Here is a 22,192-nt window from a genome sequence, read left to right as displayed (position 1 = left end):
GAGTTAAAGGATGTATTGCCATGATGGAATTTTTGTTTATATTTTCTATGACTAATATAATAGCATTTGGTTGATTTAAAAATTTCAGGCTTGCTCTACACTTTTAAGTTTGTCTGGAGATGGTCAAAACTACAAGGATTTTTATTCAGCAATGATCAAGTTTCTGATGGTGGGATCTCACCCAGGAGATAGTTATCATTCAGGGCCAGTTGATGGTGCAGTTGTGAAGCACAGCTTCAACCTTGCATGGCGGATACTAGACTGTCTACCACCATCAGTTGATTTTTTTCAGAAACTTCTTCAAGATCTTGAGAGACAGCATCTTCAAGTAACTGTAAGTAAAGTGATAGTTACAGTTGTACATGTACTCAGTCCTGTAACTATCAGAAGCATTCACACTATCAATTTTGCATCCACTATTTGCACAGTGTCAAACAAAGTGAGACCAGTTGTAAGGGACCTTATAAAATTTAATACTAGAATAAGCAAGTGTTTTTCTCATCTTTTTCTATCTATCCCATTTCCATTCTATTAACACATTTTCCCTTTTTCAAAGGACCCCGACCTGGCAGAACTTTTGTGTAGTCTGAAATTTGTGTCAAAACTTGGCACTTCAAGTCCAGATGCTGCCTTCTGTGAAACACTCAAGGTATGAGCATGATGTGTACATTTGTAAACTGTGTGTACATATTGCAAAATGATACTGTATTTATTTATGAACTTGATGGACCTCCTTGACTGTACATGACCCTGCTGTAAATGAGGATGGTTTTATGTTTGGGTGAAAGTGGTCTTGTCTTTGTACATTGAAAGTGAAATATCAACATGTACACATAAGAATGAACAAGAATTTCAAGTTTCTTTTTTTTTCAGTTTTGCATATTTTTATTGGTTGAGTCAGTACCTTGCTTCTTGCTTTTACATGTACATGTACATGTACATGTACATGTACATGTACCCTCATGGACATGCAATTAAATATTGGAAATTCAGTCATTACTGAGAATCTTTCATTGATTGTGAAATGTAGGGAGCAGTGTTTGTGATGTTCTTTGCTTTCTTTTTCATTAACCTCAGATCAAGGGGTTTGGTACATGTAAATTTTAAGCTTGATTGTCAATTAAAAAAGGATGTTAGACGATTACTATGATGTGGAATGGAGAAAACATTTTAATTCCCAAGGAGAATTTAAACCTAAGACCTTCTGATTATGTAGTCGCATGCTCTACCAACCAAACTGAATTACATCTATCGGCACGCTTGGCCATATATTTGATTCATTCAACCTTTTAATGAATGTTTTAGGCGCTGCTTGGATCAGGGGTGTCAGAATCATAGTTAGTTGTAAATTTTGGATCAGCCATAGTAATAATCTTGTTTCACCTTACAGAACAGTCTTGTTGATCAAGGAATGTCCAGTGAAGACTCTAAGAAAATGATTGATAAAGTAACAAGTTTGAGTGGTGATCTCCATCACAGTGTCATGATGGCAAAACAGTTCTTGATAGAGGTAATGATTATTACATTGAACAGACTAATTTTTATGTCTTTGTTGATCAAAGCTCAATGACTCTTTATTTATACATACATATACAAACTGAAGCTTATATTCTGTTTAAATCTCTGTGAAGAATGTTTTTTGAAGATGGAATGGGAGTGACTTTGTTAACAGCACCTTTTTGGATAATTTACACCATACGACCTAAAGTTTTTGATCTATGGTTTTTTGAGAGTTGAATTGCTGAAAGTTTTAGATAGCACTTGGTCTTGAATGTTTTTTTTTTTTTTTTGACAGAAAAGGATACATGATGTAATTGACCTCTTAACTTGTGTACCATTAACACTGTAGAACATCATGGTGACTATGATTGGAGACCTTATCGCCATTGTGGGTGACTAAAACTAATGTACCTAAACATGGGTTATACAAGGGGTTCCAAAACAATCAATTTAAAAATTGAGAAAATTTGTTTCACAATGGGAAACTCAAGGTTTGCTATAATCTGTGTGTCATATGTAGATCTTAGTGTTCTCTTCCCCTTTGCAATAGCCATGGGTGTCATATTTCTTTCCTTCTGCCTCATGCAATAATCTTATAATTATGGTGATTTGTTTGTTATTTGTGTAGATGTTGAAACTTCACACTGAACTTGTCCAGGCTGACAGACCTTATAAACTACCAGGACTACTGAGCCTTTGCACACTTGATGCTGTCATTGGAAAAACTCATGTGGCACTAAATTCTCTCTTTGGAAACTGTGATGAAGATCCTGATTTAACCCTTGTTGTGGAAAATGCCAATGAGTTATTGCCTGCACTCATTGACTTGATTTTATTATATCAGAAATTTGTTGGGTAAGGAGTTTTAGAATGTGACAATACTGTGAAGCAAAGCTGCTGTTGTTCTCAGTCTTAGAAATGTAACCCTGTCCTAAATGTTTACTTAACTGTGAGTTGTGAAATAAGGAATGAGTGAGTGTAATTCTCCAAAACCCAGTCTTTTGAATAAATCCTTCTCTTAGACAGCACTATACTAAACTAAGAGTCTGATATCGAAGAAAATGTGTTTGCCATCAGTTTTATTTTAACTTATTTCTTGTTTTTAGGCTTTGTTTGCTGTTCGATGCTACAAAGCAGAAGAATGACGATAGCGAGGGAATGGAGGCATTGCAGGCGTACTCCAGTGTCCTAAAGATTGGGTGTATGCGACTTCCTAAACACTCATGTCTTTCAGTGACATTCTTGGCAGGTATGCAAGTTGAATGAGTCTTGATAACTCAGAATTTATCAACTGAAGTTATCCTAATACTTTACCAAGATTTGGCCTTGCGAGGCAGAAAAAAGCTTTTTTAACTTTCTTAAAAAAATTTTTTTTTTTGCAGGTCTTCCCTCATCTGTGAAAAAACATTTGGAGAAATGGAACAACATTGTGCTCACAAATTTTCCCTCTGCATCATCATGGAAGACATCATCATGTCTAATTGAAGTCGGCACAGAAAACTTTCTGGATTCTCTGGTGTCAGCTCATGTGTTGGCTGTCTGCAGTGGTAATATCTTGGATATTGCACCAGCTCTTAAACACACTCTTCACTCATTGGTTCAGCTAGCTGCTGATTTGCTTTCGTAAGTCTTTGTTAATGCCATTCTATTTGAACTCTGGGTGTAAAATTTATTTAACTCTCTCCTAAATTGATTTGGATGGAAAAATCACTTACTGTACACTCTCATAAACGTGGAAACATATATTAGACAATGTGGCAGTAATAAATATTTCAATTTGTATTAAATTCATGAAACTTGCCAAATGTGCTTTTAAACTGTAATATAACGGTAATATCAGGCTGCATGTTCTCAATACTGTTTTCTATACATTGTCTTAAGGTGCTAACATGGTGAATTTAATTCACAATCAAGAGCTTCTTTAGTTGGTGATCAGGTCCTTTAGGGATATTATAAGGAGAAATTATATTCAAGTCACTCTTAGGGGTGGAAGGGTTAAGAAAGCAACTCTCTTAATTCTTAGGTTGAAAAGATAAGATTTCACCACATTTATTGCACATGCTGTGTCTCAATTTTCTTATTCGAAATCCCTCATTCAGTGATTTTTTCTGCTCACAAGGTGGTGTCCAAAAGAGGAACACTCAATGCAAACTGCCTTGGGGAAGCAACTGTGTGATAACATAGTACCACTTATGGTGGATGCCACTACAGAGTATTTGTCTGAACAGTGTAACACCATCTTGGAGCGAGTCATTGACTCAGCAGACAGTGACAAATTTGCCAATTGTATTCAGTCTCATGTGCTATCAAAATGTCACAAACTTCTTTTAGACCAGTCAAGAGCTAGTAGGTACGTCAAAGAGTCAAATTATTATTGTTCAGCATTAATATATCAAGAATAGAGTTTGAAAATGCAGTGATCATTTTTCTCGTTCTTAGATCTGATATTGGTGAAGAGGTTCTGGTGGACTGTTTGAAATACATGGATTCCTTGTTGGACAAAGTGTCTGACCACTCACTATTGGATCAGTTGTACTCAAAGAACAGAGAACTCTGCCAAGTTATTGTGTTCTCTGCAAACAAGCGCCTATCTCTTGGATATGTCAATAGAACACTGAAACTGGCAGTTCGCTTCCTGCAACTTGGTAAATTTTGTTGAATTTAACATCATGGTCATTGTTAACTTAAGAACTACTTTTACAAAATGTGCAAATGTCATTTATTTTTTCACAGCTGAGAAACCTGTAAACTCCAGTATGCGCTCATTATGTTCAAGTCTCTCTGAGCTTTGCCACATAGACCATGCAAACATTGAGGCATGGCTGAGAAGGATCATCTTAGGAGTGGAAGAAGACAAAGGGAACACTGGAAAGATGGCAGATAACAGACTTCTCTTACAGACATTTGCCACTCATATTGTCAAGGAGTCAAGGTATAATACCCTGAGGGGCCTTGTAATGTAGAGTGAGGTAAAGCTTAGAATGTAAAATGATGGTTTAATGACTTAATTACCGGTAAATGGATCTGTTTAAATTTTTGCTTTTGGTATGTTGCCTAATTAGTCATCTTCTAAAAATGAATTAAAAGGAATTGACACTTCATGATAAACTTTGTGAACTTCAAGATGGCAGGAGATGAGAAGTCCTATGTGTAGACAGATATACACTGTACATGTAATACTCATCACAGAATAGATTCAAAGTATTTCTGTGGGTTATGGTTTGGAATGACATGTTATGGTGTTATTTGTACAGCCCTGTTGGTGAAGAAGTAAGCCACTGCCTGCTAAAATGCTTAATTCCACTGGGAAATGAGCTCCTGCCAGATGTCCCTGGAGAGTGGAGTAATATTGGATCCAAATTTGGTGACCTCATGAACACAGCTGCTGTGCTGGCCAGTGCAGGTGATGGAGCAGGACATCTTACACTCTGTGCTGCCATCATTAAGTGGCTGGAGAAATGGTATGCCTAAACGAAGCAAAGATTACCTCTTCTTTATCAGTCTTATCCTCTGCAAGTGGAAGGTTGCTGATACTTGATTGTGTTAACTCTGTCACCTTTTATTCTCAGTCTTATTCTTAATTGTGGTTAACATTGAAATAAGTTGCTACAGGCTGTAGGTCTAATAAATAAAGTTTGGGGAGTTACACATGAAATTTCAAAAGTTTGTTTATCTTTCTTCCAGCAAAACCCAACTTCTCATGGTAGCAGATAGTGGCGAGAAAGGAAAAGAGAGTGGCATTGTAGAAGCTGCTGGGCCTCTTCTCCGGTATCTAGCAGAGCTAATGAGAGCTCTTAAATACTCCTCAGAAAAGGAATGCCCTCCATCACCATCACTGTGCCCAGTTGATGGTGAATCATTGCTGCAGGATGTAGAATCTGATTGGATGGATGATATGGGTGGTGATGATGAAGACTCTGGTGGAGAAGAGTCGGTAAGTGAAAAGAAAATTAGGGTCAATAGTGATAGGGTCTTATTCTTGTTTTTTATGTCCCATGAAATCACGACAATTTATAGTCAGGTGCTTTGTAGACCCTTATGTCTTTTATGGTCCAGTCCAGTTGGCTTCACTAGAAGTAGAAATTTTTTGACAGATTTATTTACACTCCCCAGTTTCTTAACATCAGGCCAAAGTAGGCTTAGAATTTCATTGAGAATGTTTCTAAGGTCATTATTGTCAAATAAAAGTCATAAAGGATGTCCTTTCCTCAAGATCATCATATGTTACTCTGTTCGTGTATTTTGGCATGGATTCCTCTAAAATTGTGATGATTCTATCTCTCCCTCTAAGGATGAAGATTCTCTTTGCAACAAGCTCTGTACATTTACAATGACTCAGAAAGAGTTTATGAACCAACATTGGTACCACTGCCACACCTGTAAGATGAATGATGGGGTTGGCGTGTGCACAATATGTGCTAAAGTCTGCCATAAAGATCATGACATCTCATACGCCAAGTATGGTTCGTTCTTTTGTGATTGTGGGGCTAAAGAAGATGGGAGCTGTACAGTAAGTGTTGTCCCTTTCAATATCAAACATTTGCCTAAAATGTGAATGCTTGGGTGCTTTGATTCTCTTTGTTATTTGGATGTTATCACGTATCACATGTGCTGTACAGCCTACAAGTCAATGGTTTGTAGTTTCTTCTGTAAAGACCATCTCTACTGGATTGCTGTACAGTGAGGTACATGTATTGTTTTTAATTGTCTGAACCATCTATAACAAAGCAATTAAGTTTGTGATTGTGGTAAGGAAGTTCAGTTGGATAGCCTGATTAAGGACAGGCAGGGGTAAGGGGTTAGTGCGCTCAACTCCGGATCAGGTGGTCCGGGTTCGAGCCCTGGCCGGGGTCATTGTGTTCTTAGGCAAGACACTTTACTCTCACAATGGTTCTCTTCACCCAGGCGTACAAATGGGTACCAGCAAATGTGCTGGGGGTAACCCTGCAATGGACTAGCATCCCATCCAGGGGGGAAGTAGCAATACTCCTAGCTGCTTCATGCTAAGAAAACCGAAGGTAAGCACTGGCCCCATGGGCCACTTAGGCCCATATAAAGGCTTACTTTTTTACTTTAGGGGGTAAGGAAATGTTCAACTGTTGCACTCACATCAATTATGTTTAGTTTACAGCAAAGGTTTGTTACTCTATATAGATTACACGAGACTTAACAAAGTTGCAGGCAAACGTATAATTTCCTCCTCCTTCTTATTTAAATTTTATGTAAGATACACTAGGTGGTGTACCTGTTGCAATTGTATCAATCGAATTGATTGCATATTGGATTGACTTGGTTATTGTATTAAACGCAAACTGGGCTGGCACAGGCCACGCTGGCCAAACACTTAAATGTTCCAATCAACCTCATATTTGAGAAATACCCTCACTGCGAAGCCATTTAAGGTACACGTATATTTGATAGATAACAATCTTTTGAATGATTATGCTGCTCGTCAGATCATTTGATAAAGTAAGCCACTCTTTCTTTGGTAGGCTTTGGTTAAACGCACCCCAAGCAGTGGAGGGGATAGTCAGGTAGCTGTTCCACCGTCACCATTTGCCACAGGAGAAATGGATGAAGGACATGATGATGCTGAAGGTTCCACCTCTAGTAAAGTATCATCCTCGGTTTCTGGAGCAAGCTCATCTACAGCTGCTGCTACTCCTGGAATAGCATGTTCAAGTGGAACGGGAAATGATGGTGGCCTTGAAGATTCAGCACTTACGTCTAAGTCTGTGGAAGCCTTGGCAAAGCAGCTTGAGGTTTGATAATTGATCTTAGAGATTAGGTTTTTCATATTTTTTTAATTAAAGTTGGCGAGATAGTTTTGGAAGGGTGTGACCTATATAATAAGCTCAACTCACATCATGGGCACAAAATGAACTGAATTGTCGGAAATGTTGAAGCAGCTGCCTTAAAGTCACATTGCTGTGGATCAACTTTAGTGTGTTCCTTATGAAATAAAACCTACATTTACTACATTTTTTCTTGTAGCAACATTTTATGTTGTGAAGCTAGGCTTTCTTTCCCTATTGCTCGATGGTCTTCTCTGAAAATACTTTCCATGATTTTGTGAGTCCACCAATTTTTAGCGTTTTCCCTTTTAACTTAAAAATTGATTTTAGGCAACTTGTTTTACCCACAGAAGCATAAGATTGGACTTGTCAGCCAGCTGGAGAACTCTTCTGTGATAACAACTACCTTAGACCTTCTTCAGTGGCTGATGGGGCCTGATGCGGGAGGGCCCAGTAGTGTTGGAATGGGAGTGTCCAAGGCTATAAAGGGTTCTATGACACAACTGCACTTGACGGACAAGAGCGTCGAGAATACTGATCAACTTTTGGTTAGTTTTTAGTTTAAGAGCTTTTTCCCAGTTTGTGCATCTTGAAAATTGGAGCCTAACTAGTGTTTTTTTTAATGTTACACTGAAGTTGGTGTCCTAAGTCATCTTCTTAAGCCTTTTTACTATTTTATTTTATACGTACATGTACCTCTTTGATGGTTGTCTACCTCAGCAGACGTTAAATTCGTGGTTTTATTTCTAACCAATACTAAAACACATGTACTCAAAATAAATGGATTTGCAAAATTGTGATGCAAGTATGGAATTCATGTTATTTTCTGTCGCGATTTTCTTCAATCACTTGGTGCATTTCACAAAATTAACCTTGTAGATAATCAAGTATTAGTAGTTAGTGTTTGTCACTTTTATCAGTTTCTTGTTCCGTAAAAAATTCAGGTTCCAACTTTGGGATCTCAAGAAGGAGCTTTTGAGAATGTCAGGATGACTTTCAGTGGAGAACAAGGACAAACCATCCGACAGCTGATCGGTGCACATGTCCTGAGGCGTGTTGCCATGTGTTGCTTGGCATCACCAAAGGGGAGAAGGCAACATCTCGCCGTTAGCCATGAAAAGGGCAAGGTAGTTATCTGATAATTAGTTACTTCTTTGCACATGCACCTGTATTGGTGCTTTTTGATTGATTTTTGTAAAACCAGAACACAAATTATTTCAATAGCCATTCGGAGCAAACGTTTGTATTATAAGGAGTCAATGAGAAATCAGAGTAAGCTATCTTTATCTACCTAAATGTATGAAAGTGTTGATTACACTTTAGGTACTCACAAGTCATGTACTGTTTATGTTCAGTAAACCAGCCGCCTGAAAACAATTTTTGCTCAAATTAAAACTCCCTTTCAACCCTATTGATTACGTTTTCTCACCTTATGTGATGCATTGTGCTGTTGCTCATTTGCTACACAAATGTAAAGTACTTTCATGTTGTCGATACTAAATAATTTTTTTGATATTCTTGTTTCTTAGATTACAGTTCTTCAATTGTCAGCACTCTTAAAGCAAGCTGATTCCAGCAAGAGGAAACTAACCTTGACACGCCTTGCAACAGCTCAGGTACCCTTTACAGTTTTATCTATCTCAGGGAACCCCTGTAATGAGGACTTTCTGGCAGTGTGTGGATTGAAGGATTGCCATGTGCTGACATTCAGCAGTTCTGGATCTGTGGTGGATCACCTTGCTCTTCATCCTCAACTGGAGACTGGAAATTTTATCATCAAAGCTGTTTGGCTTCCCGGATCACAAACACAACTAGCTCTGGTCACTGCTGACTTTGTAAAGGTAATATTTAATTCATCATCATCATCATCATCTGTAAAAGCCGGTTAGGCAACACACCAACCTCTTACAAAATGCAAAATTAAATATTACAAGCTACATTAAGAACAACCCAGAATAAAACGTTAACTGTACAAATTGGCACGTTCTTATTAAGCTAATGAACCAAGGTAATTCTTAAATTCGGCAAGAGACGTAATATCAGGCATAATTTAACGCAAACACGTTTGAATTTCAACGCAACAAGACAGACAAGTTGACTTTTTCGATTATGTCTGTCTTGTTGTGTTAAAATTCAAACGTGTTTGCGTTAAACTATGCTAAACGAAATTTAAGCATGTTGGGCTCTTACCGCTTAAAAGTTTGGTTCAAGCCCTGGCAAGGGTCTCTCTAGCACTCTTAACTCTGTAAACTGGCACTGTGTCTCTTTGTTCTTTTTACTGTAGATTTATGATCTGTCTCAAGATGCGCTGAGTCCTCTGTACTACTTCCTACTACCAAGTGGAAAGATCAGAGATGTCAGCTTCATTTTTAATGATAGCGATCAAAGTTTGATACTAATGTCATCAGGAGGACAGTTGTATCTTCAGCCTATGGATGAAACCAGCAGTGCAATCAATGGCCCTTTTTATCTGACGAATACATTACCCATCGAACATTCTGATTTACAAGATTCCAATGGCCAAGTTGCCGGCGGAGGAGTGTCAGTGTATTACTCTCACATCTTACAGCTGCTGTTCTTTAGTTACAGTCAAGGTAATGACTGTGTGCACTGCGTGAATGAAATAGCAGCTGTATCTATTATACACCGTAAACGTATTTTTCTCTCGGGGGGGGGGGGGGGGTGTGGGCGGTGAGTCTGTATAGCAGAGGTGTATTTGATTTCATTCAGTCATTAAGACTCGTAGAGGAAAGTATAATGTATTGATATGAACTGTAATATTTCCACTTTCAAGTTTTCGAACCATCAAAGCGATAAAACAAATAAACCAAAATCTAAACAGGGAAAAAGGAAAACAGCAGCGGTAGCATAAATTCCTAAGAAATTTTTAGAAGCGTCGTGATGTCCACGAGTTAAAACATACTTATAAATACACAATACCAATTGCAGCTTAGGGGCTTTTCTTCTTGTTTTGTCTGGTTCTGAACTTTCAGTATGAAAGCACAAACACACTTGAGGTTTATCCATGACATGTTTTACCTTTCCAGTATCAATGTTCAGTGTGCACCCTTGCATAAGAAGTTGTGTTGTGTCTGAATGGTACATTTATCACTTTTTACAGGGAAAACGTTTGTTGCTCCTTGGAGCAAAGACCAAAAGGAAATTAAGAAGATGTTTCCAGTGAACTTCAAGAGCAGTTCAGGCGGAAATAAAAACTCTCAGTATGCTGCTCTGTGTCAGTGGAGCGAAGTGCCACAGCATCCTGGACTGGTGTGTTGTCTGACACACACAGCTGGTGTTCCTGTGGTGTTGATGGTCAAACCACATCAAATATTGGTAAAGGGAACTGTTAAAATAACGTTAAACAACTAACCATATTCACAAGTGAATTAAGCTGTATTCAGGGATGGTCAATTAAGGATGATATAGTTGTAAATTTGTAAGTGAAAGTGTGTAGATTGCTTCCAGTATTAACCATGCAAGTGTAAATGGTACTTACTGTCGTAAACAAGACAGAAGAGGAGGCATGTCTTAAGTTTTTTGGGCATCAAAAATGATACTTGATTGGTTCAAAGTCTTGAAAAGCAGTTTCTAAGGCTTCAGATATATCATCATTCAATCTGTGCATTGTGCATGTGTGATATCTGTTGGTAGCAACCTTTCCTAACAATCTATAGTAACGTTTTCACCAAGGAGATCTAAAGCTCTGAAATGGCTCACTGTCCCAACAGATCCAGGAGATTAAAGCAACATCATCTAAAGCAAAAACCCAAGACATGGTAGCTATCCGCCATTCTGTGAGCACGTCTGATCAGCTACGCACCACCATGATTCTCCTTTGCGAAGACGGCAGCCTTCGTGTATTCATGGCCAGTGCTGAGCATACTGGCTATTGGATGGCTCCTGAATTCCAACCTGTGAGGTCAGTGGTCGGTATTAATATAAAAAATTCTGAGTATAGAGAAATACGCTTTTTTCGTCTCGTCACAAGCGCGGAATAAAGAAAAAAGCTTCTGAATCCTCTCAAGTAATCGAGCCCCAGCCCTTCCAATACCGCGCTTTGGTGCCCAACCACTGAGACTCTATGGACTTCCTTGACCGTCAGTGAGCTTACTTTGTGGTCACTTGATGCATTTAACAGTCACCGGACTTTCTTGAGCTCCATTAAGATTGCTTCACCGTCGCCGGAGTTATTAAACCGTCCCTGGACCAAAACGCAATTAAACGTGCAAACCCTCTTAGTAAAAAGTCATATAAATCAATTGGAAGATTTTGAAGTAAACCGCTACGAGATGAATCTTTTGGACTCTTCTCTATCAGTTTAATCACAAATTTGAGTCAATTATTACTAAAAAGGAAGATAATTATTACGATGACTACGATAATTTATGTTACCGTTTTTTCTTCTGCTCATGTATAGGCCCCTCAACATAGTGAAGCCTGTTCGCAAGAAGAAAACATCCAAAGCCAGAGTTAAATCCACAGCTGTCAGTTTCCCAGTGGATTTCTTTGAGCACTGTCAACCATTTTTCAATGAAGTTGAGTTTGGCGGAGGAGATATTCTTCAAGTTTATAACGTGCAGCAAGTAAAACACAGACTAATGACTGCTGGAATGTATATCGCAAGTACAAAGGTTTGAACATACTTTGCTTGTTACAATATGAAATATAGGCGTTAGGTTACACTTCCTTTGTGCGCTGATCGAGTTGTTCTGGATAACACTGAAAATTGAAGATAAAGTTGGGCGAGGACTTACATGTATGAAAAGGACCTTTAATCCTTTACACGCTAACATCAACATGCATACTGTTCCCAGTATATTTCCTAAGCTGCTGACAAGAAGAATTTGTTTAAAAATCAAGAGCTTCATTAGTTGGTGATTGAGGGGTGATATTGTAAGGAGAGATAAGGTGCTAGTCACTCCTGGGTTAGAAGACTAAAGTTATCATTTGCAACGTTTTATCTCAGATAAACATGATGTTAGTCCTTTGTTAAGAAAGAAAAAATGGAGCCTGTTCTTGGCTCTTGGTCAGTGGAGATGAGTACACAAGTGTTTGGAACAAAACTAGGAGTTGTCTGGGAAATGGCAGTAAAAGTTTGTTTACACGCTAGCTTTTTTTCACTCGTCACGTATTTCCATTGTCTTTGGTGATCAAAAGTCTGGTATGGGAAGTGATAATACCAGTTTCTTCACTGCTTTGAATGTGTGGGTGTGTTACCATCGTGTTAAACTGGTCTAAATGTATTCAATTTTTTACTTTACAGCCAAATGGTTTCAATATTGAGATAACCAACACAAACCCTCGTGTTATAATGGTTGGTGTGAGAATTCAAATTGGCTGTCAGTCAGTGGAAAAAGCGCCATCCTTTGTAGAAATATTTGGCAGAGTTATTCAGTTGACACTAACGAGAAATAGATGGTTTGATCTTCCATTTACAAGAGAGGAATCATTGACTGCTGACAAAAAGTTTTCTTTGTTCAGTAAGTAAATATTGATTCTTATTTGTTTTTATCATCCACCACGGTTCCCGCAAAATTGTTGTGCCCTTGCTGTTTCTCTTGCTTTCCGGGGATTTTATTGAAAAATGTATGTGAAAAATGAGATAATTTTGTTTTATCAACTGGATTGATGATTAAAATTGTAAAAGAGTTTCTAAAGCTGACTTTTCGAGCGTTAGTCCTTCGTCATTTGCTCTGAAATAGTCTTTTTAAGGACCTTAGATTTGCCCTTGTCATTGAAAACACATGTAGCCTGCGCTTGCTCAATCATACAGGTCCAGATTTGTCTCCATGAATAAGAGTTTACGCACAGACAGTTGTACAAAATCTGGAACATATACATGTAATTATAAGCTCTGTGAACAGTTCATATCAGGTTATCGGTTATTGTACTAACTGAATGCTTGGCACAGTTTAGGGGAGCTTCACACTTATTATCTTGTATTTGCCTCCTTAGTTGGTCAGTCTTTAGACCCATCAGGAGTGACCATGTTGGACTCAGTGAAGGTGTATACCAAAACAAAAGAGGCGTTTGGTTGGCCTGATGATCCTCAGGAGGAGATTTCTTCTACGCCTGGTCTGGGCAGTGCAGCTAGTGTGGATACTGAAACGGAAATAGTAAACTCAGTTCCTCCAATGACACCCTCTGACAAGTAAGGGAACTACTGTTATAATTACCCTTTTGGGTAGCTTATCAATGGGGCTACTTTTTTCACTTTTGATTGTTATACTGAAGTGTGTCCTTGCTTTCAACCCGGGTCATGTTTGAGACATGTATAGGGCATAATGGTTACGGGGGTTTGGCTGTATGATGCACTCAACATTGTACCTCATACTGGACACTGTGCATCTTGGTTTTTTTTTTTTATTTTTTTAATTTTTTTTTAAACAAAAATGAAGATCACCATTGTGGTATTTATTAGTAAATGTGAGTGTAACTGCAGGCTCAGGAGTGACTGTCACTGTGTGGTTTATTCCTGTCAGATATTTAAGTTTCCATTCTAGAACTAGACAACTTGTTTGTTTCAGACTGGTGGTGCACTTACTGGAGGTGGTCGATGGCTGCTTCTCCAGCTTTGTGTCTCAGGATGGGTCCTCAAGGCAGTCGGCACTTGATGCTGCTACCTCACTCATGACCAGTGCTATGCCATCCAGTGTCCAACATCAAGCCCAGACTCTCCTCGCCACTTTACATCCGTCCAAAGTTTCTTATCACAGCCACAAGGTACAGTTTCAAAGTATTCTCCGTTTTCAGCGAGTTTACACGGGTACAGGCCAGATAAAGCAACCAACGTAAAGCAGCTTTCTTACGACTCTCTCTCTGTGATTTCTTTCGATTTCTCTTCAAAACCTTTTTTCCAAAATTTGAGTTGCCAAATTTGATAGTAGCTTATCTACGAGTGTGGTTTACACGCCAGTGTTTACAGTAGATCTTGTTGCTCTGCACTACAAAGAAGAGTGCTTGTCTCCACGAACTGCATATGAAATGACACCCATTACCGTAATAGTGATCCCTTACTGGTGATTCCCCTTACGGTTTCTTTGATGGATAATAGTCTTGTAAATTTCCAAATGATGTCCCCGAGCTTATTACTATCCAACATTTTCTTCATTTGTTTGCCCAGGGGCGGTTCTAAGAATAAACGTATGTAATGTGGATACCCGGTATAAAAAATAGTAGTGTTCTTGGATGAAACGTATAGTTCTTGCTTTGTGGCGTTCATTTTGCAGAGCTGATAAGCATGAAGAAGACAACTGTAGATAAGATTTTAGGAGTGTGCGGAATAAAACCCCAAAATGACTTATGATGTAAAATCAAATTTTTGTGTTGAACAAGGGAATAAATAGAAGGTTTTTAACGGGGCAGTCATTCCAAGGCATTCAGGGCTATTTTCATGCTTTCTTCTATTTGTAATGGTTAGAGATGAACATTTTGTAACATGTATCTAGATTGCTGGTTAAATAGCGTTTGTTTACTTCAGGATCAGGCACAGCTTTCACAAGTAGTAAACTTCCTCTGTAAGCTTGAAAGTCCTTGTGATGAAGAAGAAACAAAGGAAGAAGAGAAAGATACAGAAGTTGAAAAGACACCTGAGACAGAAAATAAAGAAGAAACCGAAGAGGTTGTGGTGAATGTCAGTGAACTGGATGTAGAGAGTTTCCAGCATCTGGTGGTGAGTGCTAGATCTGTGGCCATTACAAGACCCAGTAATCTGGCAAAGTATACCGTCCTGCCTGAACAAAAGACAAGAGATGGTAAGTTGACGAACGGATCAGTAACGACAATGTTGGCTCGATACATTTGTCGCTATTTAATATGATTATTCGTACTATAAAATTCTACTGTTTTCTATTGTGACAATGCATGCTTTGTTTGGAACTTGTTGTTTGGTCACACTGTGTTCACCTCTTGTCAGTTGAACGAACTCAACACAATTCATCTTTTCGTGGCTGGGTTACGGGTTGTGTTGGTCAGTCGGGTGTTCTAACACCTCGAGGTGCGACTGCGGTTGCACCCACCCAGGCCCCTCGGGCACCTAACCTCATTTGCGACTTGGGCGTTGATAAGACTGACAAAATTTCCATTCGGCAGATCTTATCGTCGTTGGTGTAAGTCTTATTTGTGAACATAAAGATGAATTGGTGTAGAACGTTTTAAGTAGTCTGCAGGAAATATGTCACCATGAACCAAGAGTCTCCTACAGCTTAGCGCTAGAGCATCCGAAGCACTAATCGGAAGATTGTAGGTTCAACTCCTTCTTGGAGCAACATAACCTTTCACAAAAATGAAATTGAATGCGACAATAGCGTTGCCGATTTAAATTTATTGTTTTCTCTTGCCAGAGAGTGATGAGAAGCACCATTTCGCTGTATGTCTAATGAATGCCTTTTGGAAGCTGCACAGTTGTCAACCTGTAAACCTTGTTCTGTCGCCATTGTCTTCTATTGGTAAGGTTACAAAAAGAGAATGTAAAATTTGCAAGGGCTTAAAGTTTAAGCACGTTCATTGCACGTGCGCAGCTGCTGTCTTCACAAGCTTGGAAAAATCATATCAGTCTTTTTTAAAAGAGTGTTGTTTTGCAGAATAGTGATAAAAGGTTGTTTTAATTTCAGGATTCCAAAATGTGGAGTCGACGGTGACAGCTCTTGTTGACATCGTACATGCCTTTGCAATAGCAGATCCCTCCAAAGTTGGACTTGCCGTCAAACAGTACGTGAAAATGCTGCTGTGCGAGGTATGTGTGATGACAATGTGCGCACAGTTTGTAATTCAAGTTTGAAGTTATTTTTTATTTCATCTTCTCTGAACTGCTTGATTTGTTTCCTCTTGGAGGATTTTGCTTATCTACCATGATCATAAGCTCAATATTTAGAGCTTTTGTTACTCGTTTACGTTCTTTCGTACTATCACATATCAAATAAGTCCGTGAGTTATTTTTTTCTTCATTTGTAATCGAGGAAACCATTTTTTTAATTATTTATTGTGGTATCCCATCACATGATTCTTATAATTCCACTGTTTTATTATGTGTCTTCATATTTTTTTTCCTGTCAATAGTATTGGGGACGAAGGTGGCTAACGACTTTCGCACTAAATTTTGAGTTGCTTTTTATGCTATGCAAAACTACTTCAAATTGTTTGTCTAGCACAATCACAAAAAGACGGAAAAGGTGACTACAAAACAAGAACGAGCAAGGATGCTTGATGACTAGAAGATAAAATTGAAATAAAAAAGAAGATACAATTAACGATAAAAAGATGAAAACTCCAACTGCTTATGAACAACATGAAATTTAGGCTGAATTTTTTAGATGCATTAGCCTTGTCGTAACTCCTTTAAATGAACACTAGCACCATAATTTCTTTTTTGTCATCTCTTTAGGACCAATCTGTCAGCTTTGCCTGCAAACAGGCATTGATGCGACTCATACACAAACACCGGCATGGGACGGGTAACTCCCCTCTCCAGTGCAACACACCCGTAGGGGAAGGAGCTGGAGGAGATGAATTTGATGGGGAAGATGATGAAGCAGACCAAGATAGAGCCAATGGAACCCCTCCAGACGAACCAAGTGGAACTGAAGCAGATGAAACTGAGACAGGGAGGCAGCAAGCTGCGGAGGCCCATGAGGTATAGTGCTCCTTTTAGGTATTATTCGGTGGTTTTTGTTGGTGTTTATTCTTTTAATGGAATTTGTGATTTAGAAGTTTTGTATACTAATTCCTGTGACTTCCGGAGAGTCACAGGATAGCGTCTGGTAACGATGGCGAGGTAGATTAGCTCACGGTGCTCAACAAAACGAACGCACAAATACCACGTGTGACACTTTCAAGTGTTTATATCGAAGATACGAAGATATGACATACGTAGCCAAGTAGCGAAGAGTAGGGTATCGGTTAAAAACTTAGTTTGGTAGTGATTGTGGTTGTAATGTGGTAGCAAATTGCGTGGTTCGAACTAAAAGGCAACAGAAAACGAAACGACCCTTATATAAATATAATTGACTAACTAACGATGACACTATACAGTAATCTATACTGAAATCAACTAATAACTAAAACAAACAATAAACTAACTTGAGCGTAAAACAATAAAAGTAACTTACTTTGGTCGAGCTCCTTAAGTGCTTGAAAAGTGTAGCGAAGACGACAAAGTAGTGAACTCTCGGTAGCGGAGCGCACGATGCTTTTACAGCAATAGAAGTCTATCGTCGGCGTAGCGGAGCGCACGATACTTTTACAGCAATAGAAGTCTATCGTCGGCGTGTAATATGAATGAATTGTGAACTAAATTACAAAACAACTTGCAATGATACAGCAACAAAAAAACTTGACGTAATCAAACATTGACTTAACACCAGGAATCAGGCGGCTAATCAATAATCTCAGGCACAAAGGAAATAAACTGCGTTCCAAAAGTAACAATTCCCGTCACCAGACACACATCCTTTACTTTGCAATGTGATTAAGACTTAACCCACGGCCGGGAGGTCTCCAGGTAGTTTTCTAAGCCTTGCTTGTAAACAGCCAACGTTACGCCTCCTGCATGTTGAATATTAATGTTTTGGCCTCCCAGCCTTTTTGTCACGAGCACTGCTGATAGCGAACAGGTCATTAACTCAATTTTATTCTTTGAAAAATAATTTCGCTCTTGTTCTGAAGGTTGCACCAGAAGAGCCTGCTCAAGAACAAAGCCAGCCATCAGCAGCGGTGCCATCCATAGCAAGTGCCGCCAGTCATCTAGAGGCCTTACTTCTTGGTGCTGGTGGCTTACCAGGCATGTTGGATCTGCCTCCAGATGCAGATGATGAAGCCATGGTGGAGCTTGCCATTGCTCTTAGCCTTCAGGACCAAGCGAGTGGACAAGGTCTCAGTCTTCCTGGTTTGCCACTTCCTGCTGCTCAAGCTATCGGAATGCCCGTTGAAGCTGCCATGTCGTCTGATACAGCTTCAGGTAAACGTACCGAGAAATTGTTTGATTTGAGCAGTTTGCAAATGGAGTTTTGATATTTTCCTGAACTCATACAAAGTTACCTTCATCTACTTAATATATAAGGAAATTATTGGGCTGCATTGACTGACAAGGGAAGTAATTATGTGATTATTAACTTGAAGAAATAGTAAGATAAACCAACGCAGCGAATTCTAAAATACTGACATTTCGAAGATTAGCCTTATGTCTAAGCAAAGTGGAGGGTTCGATAAAGTACGATCGCTTAAACGTCATCGTTTAAAAACACTGTTTATCTGCCTTTTCATTTTTTGGGTGGTTGTTGTTTACGAGTATCCATATGCCACTCGTGATTAGGTCAAGGAAGCGAAGATGAGTATGAAGTTCCTCCTTGTAGTGCCCAGGGCTCTTCAGCAGGGCATAGTGCTCCCAGGTCACCTCTGCCACCAGACACGGGACATGGTGGGGCTGAGTTTGAAAGTGGAAGCAGTGTGGACTCAGTTTCTGCGGAGACTGGGACAAGCATAGAAACTGTCACCGTGGGAAATGAGCAAGCAGGTTAGTATATTATCCTTCAGTTCTGGATGTTGTTGAGTCGAGAGGCGACTTATTTCCTCATGGTCTGTTCTTTACTTCCGACTAGGCCGGAAGTAAAGGGGATTCCCAGGCGCATTTTGCTTTGTCACTTCTGTGACTTGATCAAGGAAATAGTTATGGAATACAAGTTGGGAGAGGGGTTGGGGTGATGAGTAGAGAGGGTGTTCACGTGCGGTGGACTGTTTTTCCGTCATGGAAGAATAGTTGTTTCTCGCAAAGTAGACAGGAACAACCTTGGGCAAAGATTATTCATGAGGCGTGTAACACTTAGTCATTCAAATAGAGAACAGGAACTACCTAGACTATGCAAACTATCATTTACGGCCAAGACCTATCAAAGAATAAAATTATTTGATTGATTCTGTTGCTCGTCTTTTCAGCTGCTCTGGACAGCCAACCTGGTAGCGGGAGTAATGGAGATGGGGAACAGGGTCGGGCTCATGCGTCAGGAGACAAAGAATCACAGATGGATCATGAGAAGCTACACTCGCTGAAGCTTCTGCTTTTGGATGAACTGTTGCTTCATCTTCCTAAGTTGCAAGATGTTGGTGGTGTCCAGGCCATACCCTTCATGCAGGTTTGATGATAGGACATTATTTAAACATGCTCTATTTTTTCATTTCAGGGCAGGATAGTTCCAAGAAAATTCACGAAACTACTCGTGGAGAAATTATGGTCGTTAGGACATCAACTATCATGTCACTTCTATAAGCTACACACTTAAAAAACAACGAGGTTGAATAATGTAGAGAAGTATAAGTAGGTGTTTTGTGATGACCGAATGCCTTTAAAACCTTAACAATCTGTAGGCGTACAAAGAAAAAAAAGCATATGTTTTCGAAAATTACTTTGTCATTAACACGATTACTAGGTTTGCAGGTCATAGCAATCCACCCTGTGCCTCTTCAAACATTTTGAGCGCCAAGAACGAAAATTGGCACGATCATATTTTGGGTGTGACTCTGTAATTTGGACAATTCAAACAAGAAAAAACCGATTACGCTGGAACTCATAGATTTCGTCGCCACACATAATAGAAATGTGATATAAACTGTACGCTTCAGGATGAACATCTGATCCAATTTCTTAATTTTAGGTCTTGCTGATGCTGAGTTCTGATTTGGAAGACAGCGAGAGAGACAGAGCAGCATTGAGTAAAGTGTTGTCGACATGCCTTGAAGAGCTGAAGCTGGATCAGATGGTAACTGTTCATGACTTCCCTGTTTTATTACCATCCTCTCAACCAATCAAATAAAAAAACTAAAACTAATCGCGATTTAGTCACTCGCGTTCTGCTGCACCTTTAGCTGTTTGGTTGCTTGTTTATACTTTGCGTCTTCATTGCTTCCATGTGATAGTTTCTTTCCTTTGTTTGTCTGTTTTGATTAATTTGGTTTTTTTTTTTACGGCTCTCATAAGAAATGTCACAAGAGATTGCTTGTTTACTGATTATTCTTTACACTATGTTATCTGCTCGGAAATTTATGAAGATGTTTGGGTTGTAACAAAGTAACTGAAGCTAGCTTATAATATATATTAGCAAGCTTCATAAGTGAACTAGAGAGAAAATAAGAGTTTGTTCGTTGCAGTTTTTCTCTTGGTATTACCAAGCATAGTTTCAAGCTGGTAATCATTCATTTCAGTTTGTAGTCACCATTATGGTCGATCACAGTTGCATACTATGGGTATGAAACTTACAATGGAAACACCATTGTTACATTATTTTAGCAGGATGTGAAACACATTTCATCCCGAACCAAACAACACGAGGTCTGGCTGATTATCATGAGGCTGTTGAGTGTACTGATGTCAAGAACAAAGTCCAGTTCAAAAACTGGTTCTGAGGTAACGAAAATTGTCAATTTTGTTAAAACCTGAGGGCTCGGAAGCGAAATTTTCAGTATCAACTGTGGAAGTAATACAGGATTGCATCGGTTTTGCTTTACTTTGCTAAGTGATTGGCCTTTTAAACGTATGTTGTCTCGGTCACTCGCGTTTTCTCCAAAAGCAGAAGGGGGCCATGTACACCTTTTCCTTTCTAAATTTTCTGAAATAGGAGAATTTTTTTTACCGAAACTAGAGGATCTTAACCGACAGCCAAGTGATCCATTTTACATCTGTGCTTGGTTGTTTAGTACAGTGCTTATTCAACAGCTACGCCAAAAGTGCAACCTTTCAAACGTGTAAATTTAAGAGAATGAGAGTGGAATGAACTGCAAGAATTGTCAGTAGAAAAGAAGTTTGTTAGAATAACTGCAAATTTGTTTTTAAAACGTGTGTAACTAGACACCAGTAACTCACGACGGATATTTTTCCCCTCAAGGCTTCTTCTCTGGTGTGTAGACAAACGTCTGCCACATTGTGTGAGGTGGGAATTACAAGTAACTGTCTGAACATTCTGAAGACTCTTTTGGAGCACTGGAGAGAGGTGGCCAGCCACGAGGAAGTAAGATTCCATTTGGAAAAAAAAACACCAAGATCTTGTCATTGTTGCTTGAACAGCTTACGTGGACGTCCAACTGAAGTGACGAAAACGTCAAACAAGAATCTTATATTATTGCAAAATAGTACTCTGATATTAATTGGAAATGCACATGGTACTTTTAGGCAAAGAACAGAAGTATTCGAGTTGACCTGAATAATATTAACTCTGCAATCATGCAAATTTCTTCTGTATTCGAGTCTTCCAATTTCGCACTTTATTTGATAAGAGACTTTCCATCTAAGATATAACATCATGCTTTCGACTTTGAACGCTTTCAACCGAGTCTCTAAACTTTAAGAAAAAAATTATTTTTGTTTATGTAGGAGGAGCCGTCAGGTATCGGTGGAGCACTACTGAAGCCTCATCCCACAAGCCCACCGCCGGACATGTCACCATTCTTCTTGAGACAGTATGTCAAGGTGCGTTCTGTTAATAAGAAGATCGTTTTGTCTGACGACGGAGACTTCGTATACTTTAGTTAATGTAGTCCAATGAAAGAAACCCACTGAGTGGTGAGCAATGATAAGGAGACATTTTCAAGTGAGGATCTAAAGTTATACGGCACGACTTTGGCTAAGATCTTCAGCGCTGTTTGATTGGTGAAGAAAAACTCGCGCCAACTTCTCAGCCAATCAGTTGCAAAATGCTTGCTTCTGACAGTTTCCTTCTTTTTACTTTGACTTCATAACAACTGCTTTTGATACTCTCGTTTGTTCCTGTTGGCCGTTGTTGTGGTCTTCAGACACCCTTCGAAATGCACTTGTCTGCCTTTAATATTTACTGCACGTTGTATCAAATCACTTGCGAAATGTAAACGTTCCAATATTGTTCAAAGTTCGCTTGTGTTTACGCAACACAAAG

General features: G+C 39.1%; 1 protein-coding gene across 3 annotated transcripts in view; it reads left to right on the top strand.

Moving 5' to 3' along the window:
- LOC131796048 (E3 ubiquitin-protein ligase UBR4) overlaps window positions 1-22,192 on the top strand; it is a 63,868-nt gene that overhangs the window by 12,087 nt on the left and 29,589 nt on the right. For 2 of the 3 annotated variants that reach the window (XM_066166161.1, XM_066166160.1), the window contains exons 16-49: window positions 89-334; window positions 557-649; window positions 1,391-1,510; window positions 2,129-2,355; window positions 2,607-2,749; window positions 2,883-3,123; window positions 3,620-3,850; window positions 3,940-4,145; window positions 4,234-4,432; window positions 4,755-4,961; window positions 5,185-5,434; window positions 5,792-6,010; window positions 6,993-7,262; window positions 7,646-7,843; window positions 8,240-8,422; window positions 8,825-9,136; window positions 9,580-9,889; window positions 10,417-10,631; window positions 11,027-11,217; window positions 11,716-11,929; window positions 12,562-12,778; window positions 13,254-13,449; window positions 13,826-14,021; window positions 14,779-15,052; window positions 15,641-15,745; window positions 15,911-16,032; window positions 16,681-16,929; window positions 17,961-18,252; window positions 18,607-18,807; window positions 19,227-19,423; window positions 19,943-20,047; window positions 20,575-20,691; window positions 21,170-21,292; window positions 21,655-21,750. In XM_066166161.1, coding sequence (XP_066022258.1) covers window positions 89-334; window positions 557-649; window positions 1,391-1,510; window positions 2,129-2,355; window positions 2,607-2,749; window positions 2,883-3,123; window positions 3,620-3,850; window positions 3,940-4,145; window positions 4,234-4,432; window positions 4,755-4,961; window positions 5,185-5,434; window positions 5,792-6,010; window positions 6,993-7,262; window positions 7,646-7,843; window positions 8,240-8,422; window positions 8,825-9,136; window positions 9,580-9,889; window positions 10,417-10,631; window positions 11,027-11,217; window positions 11,716-11,929; window positions 12,562-12,778; window positions 13,254-13,449; window positions 13,826-14,021; window positions 14,779-15,052; window positions 15,641-15,745; window positions 15,911-16,032; window positions 16,681-16,929; window positions 17,961-18,252; window positions 18,607-18,807; window positions 19,227-19,423; window positions 19,943-20,047; window positions 20,575-20,691; window positions 21,170-21,292; window positions 21,655-21,750 — 6,765 coding nt within the window. The remainder of the gene's footprint in view (window positions 1-88; window positions 335-556; window positions 650-1,390; window positions 1,511-2,128; window positions 2,356-2,606; window positions 2,750-2,882; window positions 3,124-3,619; window positions 3,851-3,939; window positions 4,146-4,233; window positions 4,433-4,754; window positions 4,962-5,184; window positions 5,435-5,791; window positions 6,011-6,992; window positions 7,263-7,645; window positions 7,844-8,239; window positions 8,423-8,824; window positions 9,137-9,579; window positions 9,890-10,416; window positions 10,632-11,026; window positions 11,218-11,715; window positions 11,930-12,561; window positions 12,779-13,253; window positions 13,450-13,825; window positions 14,022-14,778; window positions 15,053-15,640; window positions 15,746-15,910; window positions 16,033-16,680; window positions 16,930-17,960; window positions 18,253-18,606; window positions 18,808-19,226; window positions 19,424-19,942; window positions 20,048-20,574; window positions 20,692-21,169; window positions 21,293-21,654; window positions 21,751-22,192) is intronic. The other variant, XM_066166162.1, reaches the window with a different exon arrangement.

The sequence above is a fragment of the Pocillopora verrucosa genome, chromosome 4, assembly GCF_036669915.1.
Source record: "Pocillopora verrucosa isolate sample1 chromosome 4, ASM3666991v2, whole genome shotgun sequence".
NCBI lineage: Eukaryota > Metazoa > Cnidaria > Anthozoa > Scleractinia > Pocilloporidae > Pocillopora > Pocillopora verrucosa.
This window is presented reverse-complemented; position numbering and strand designations above follow the sequence as displayed.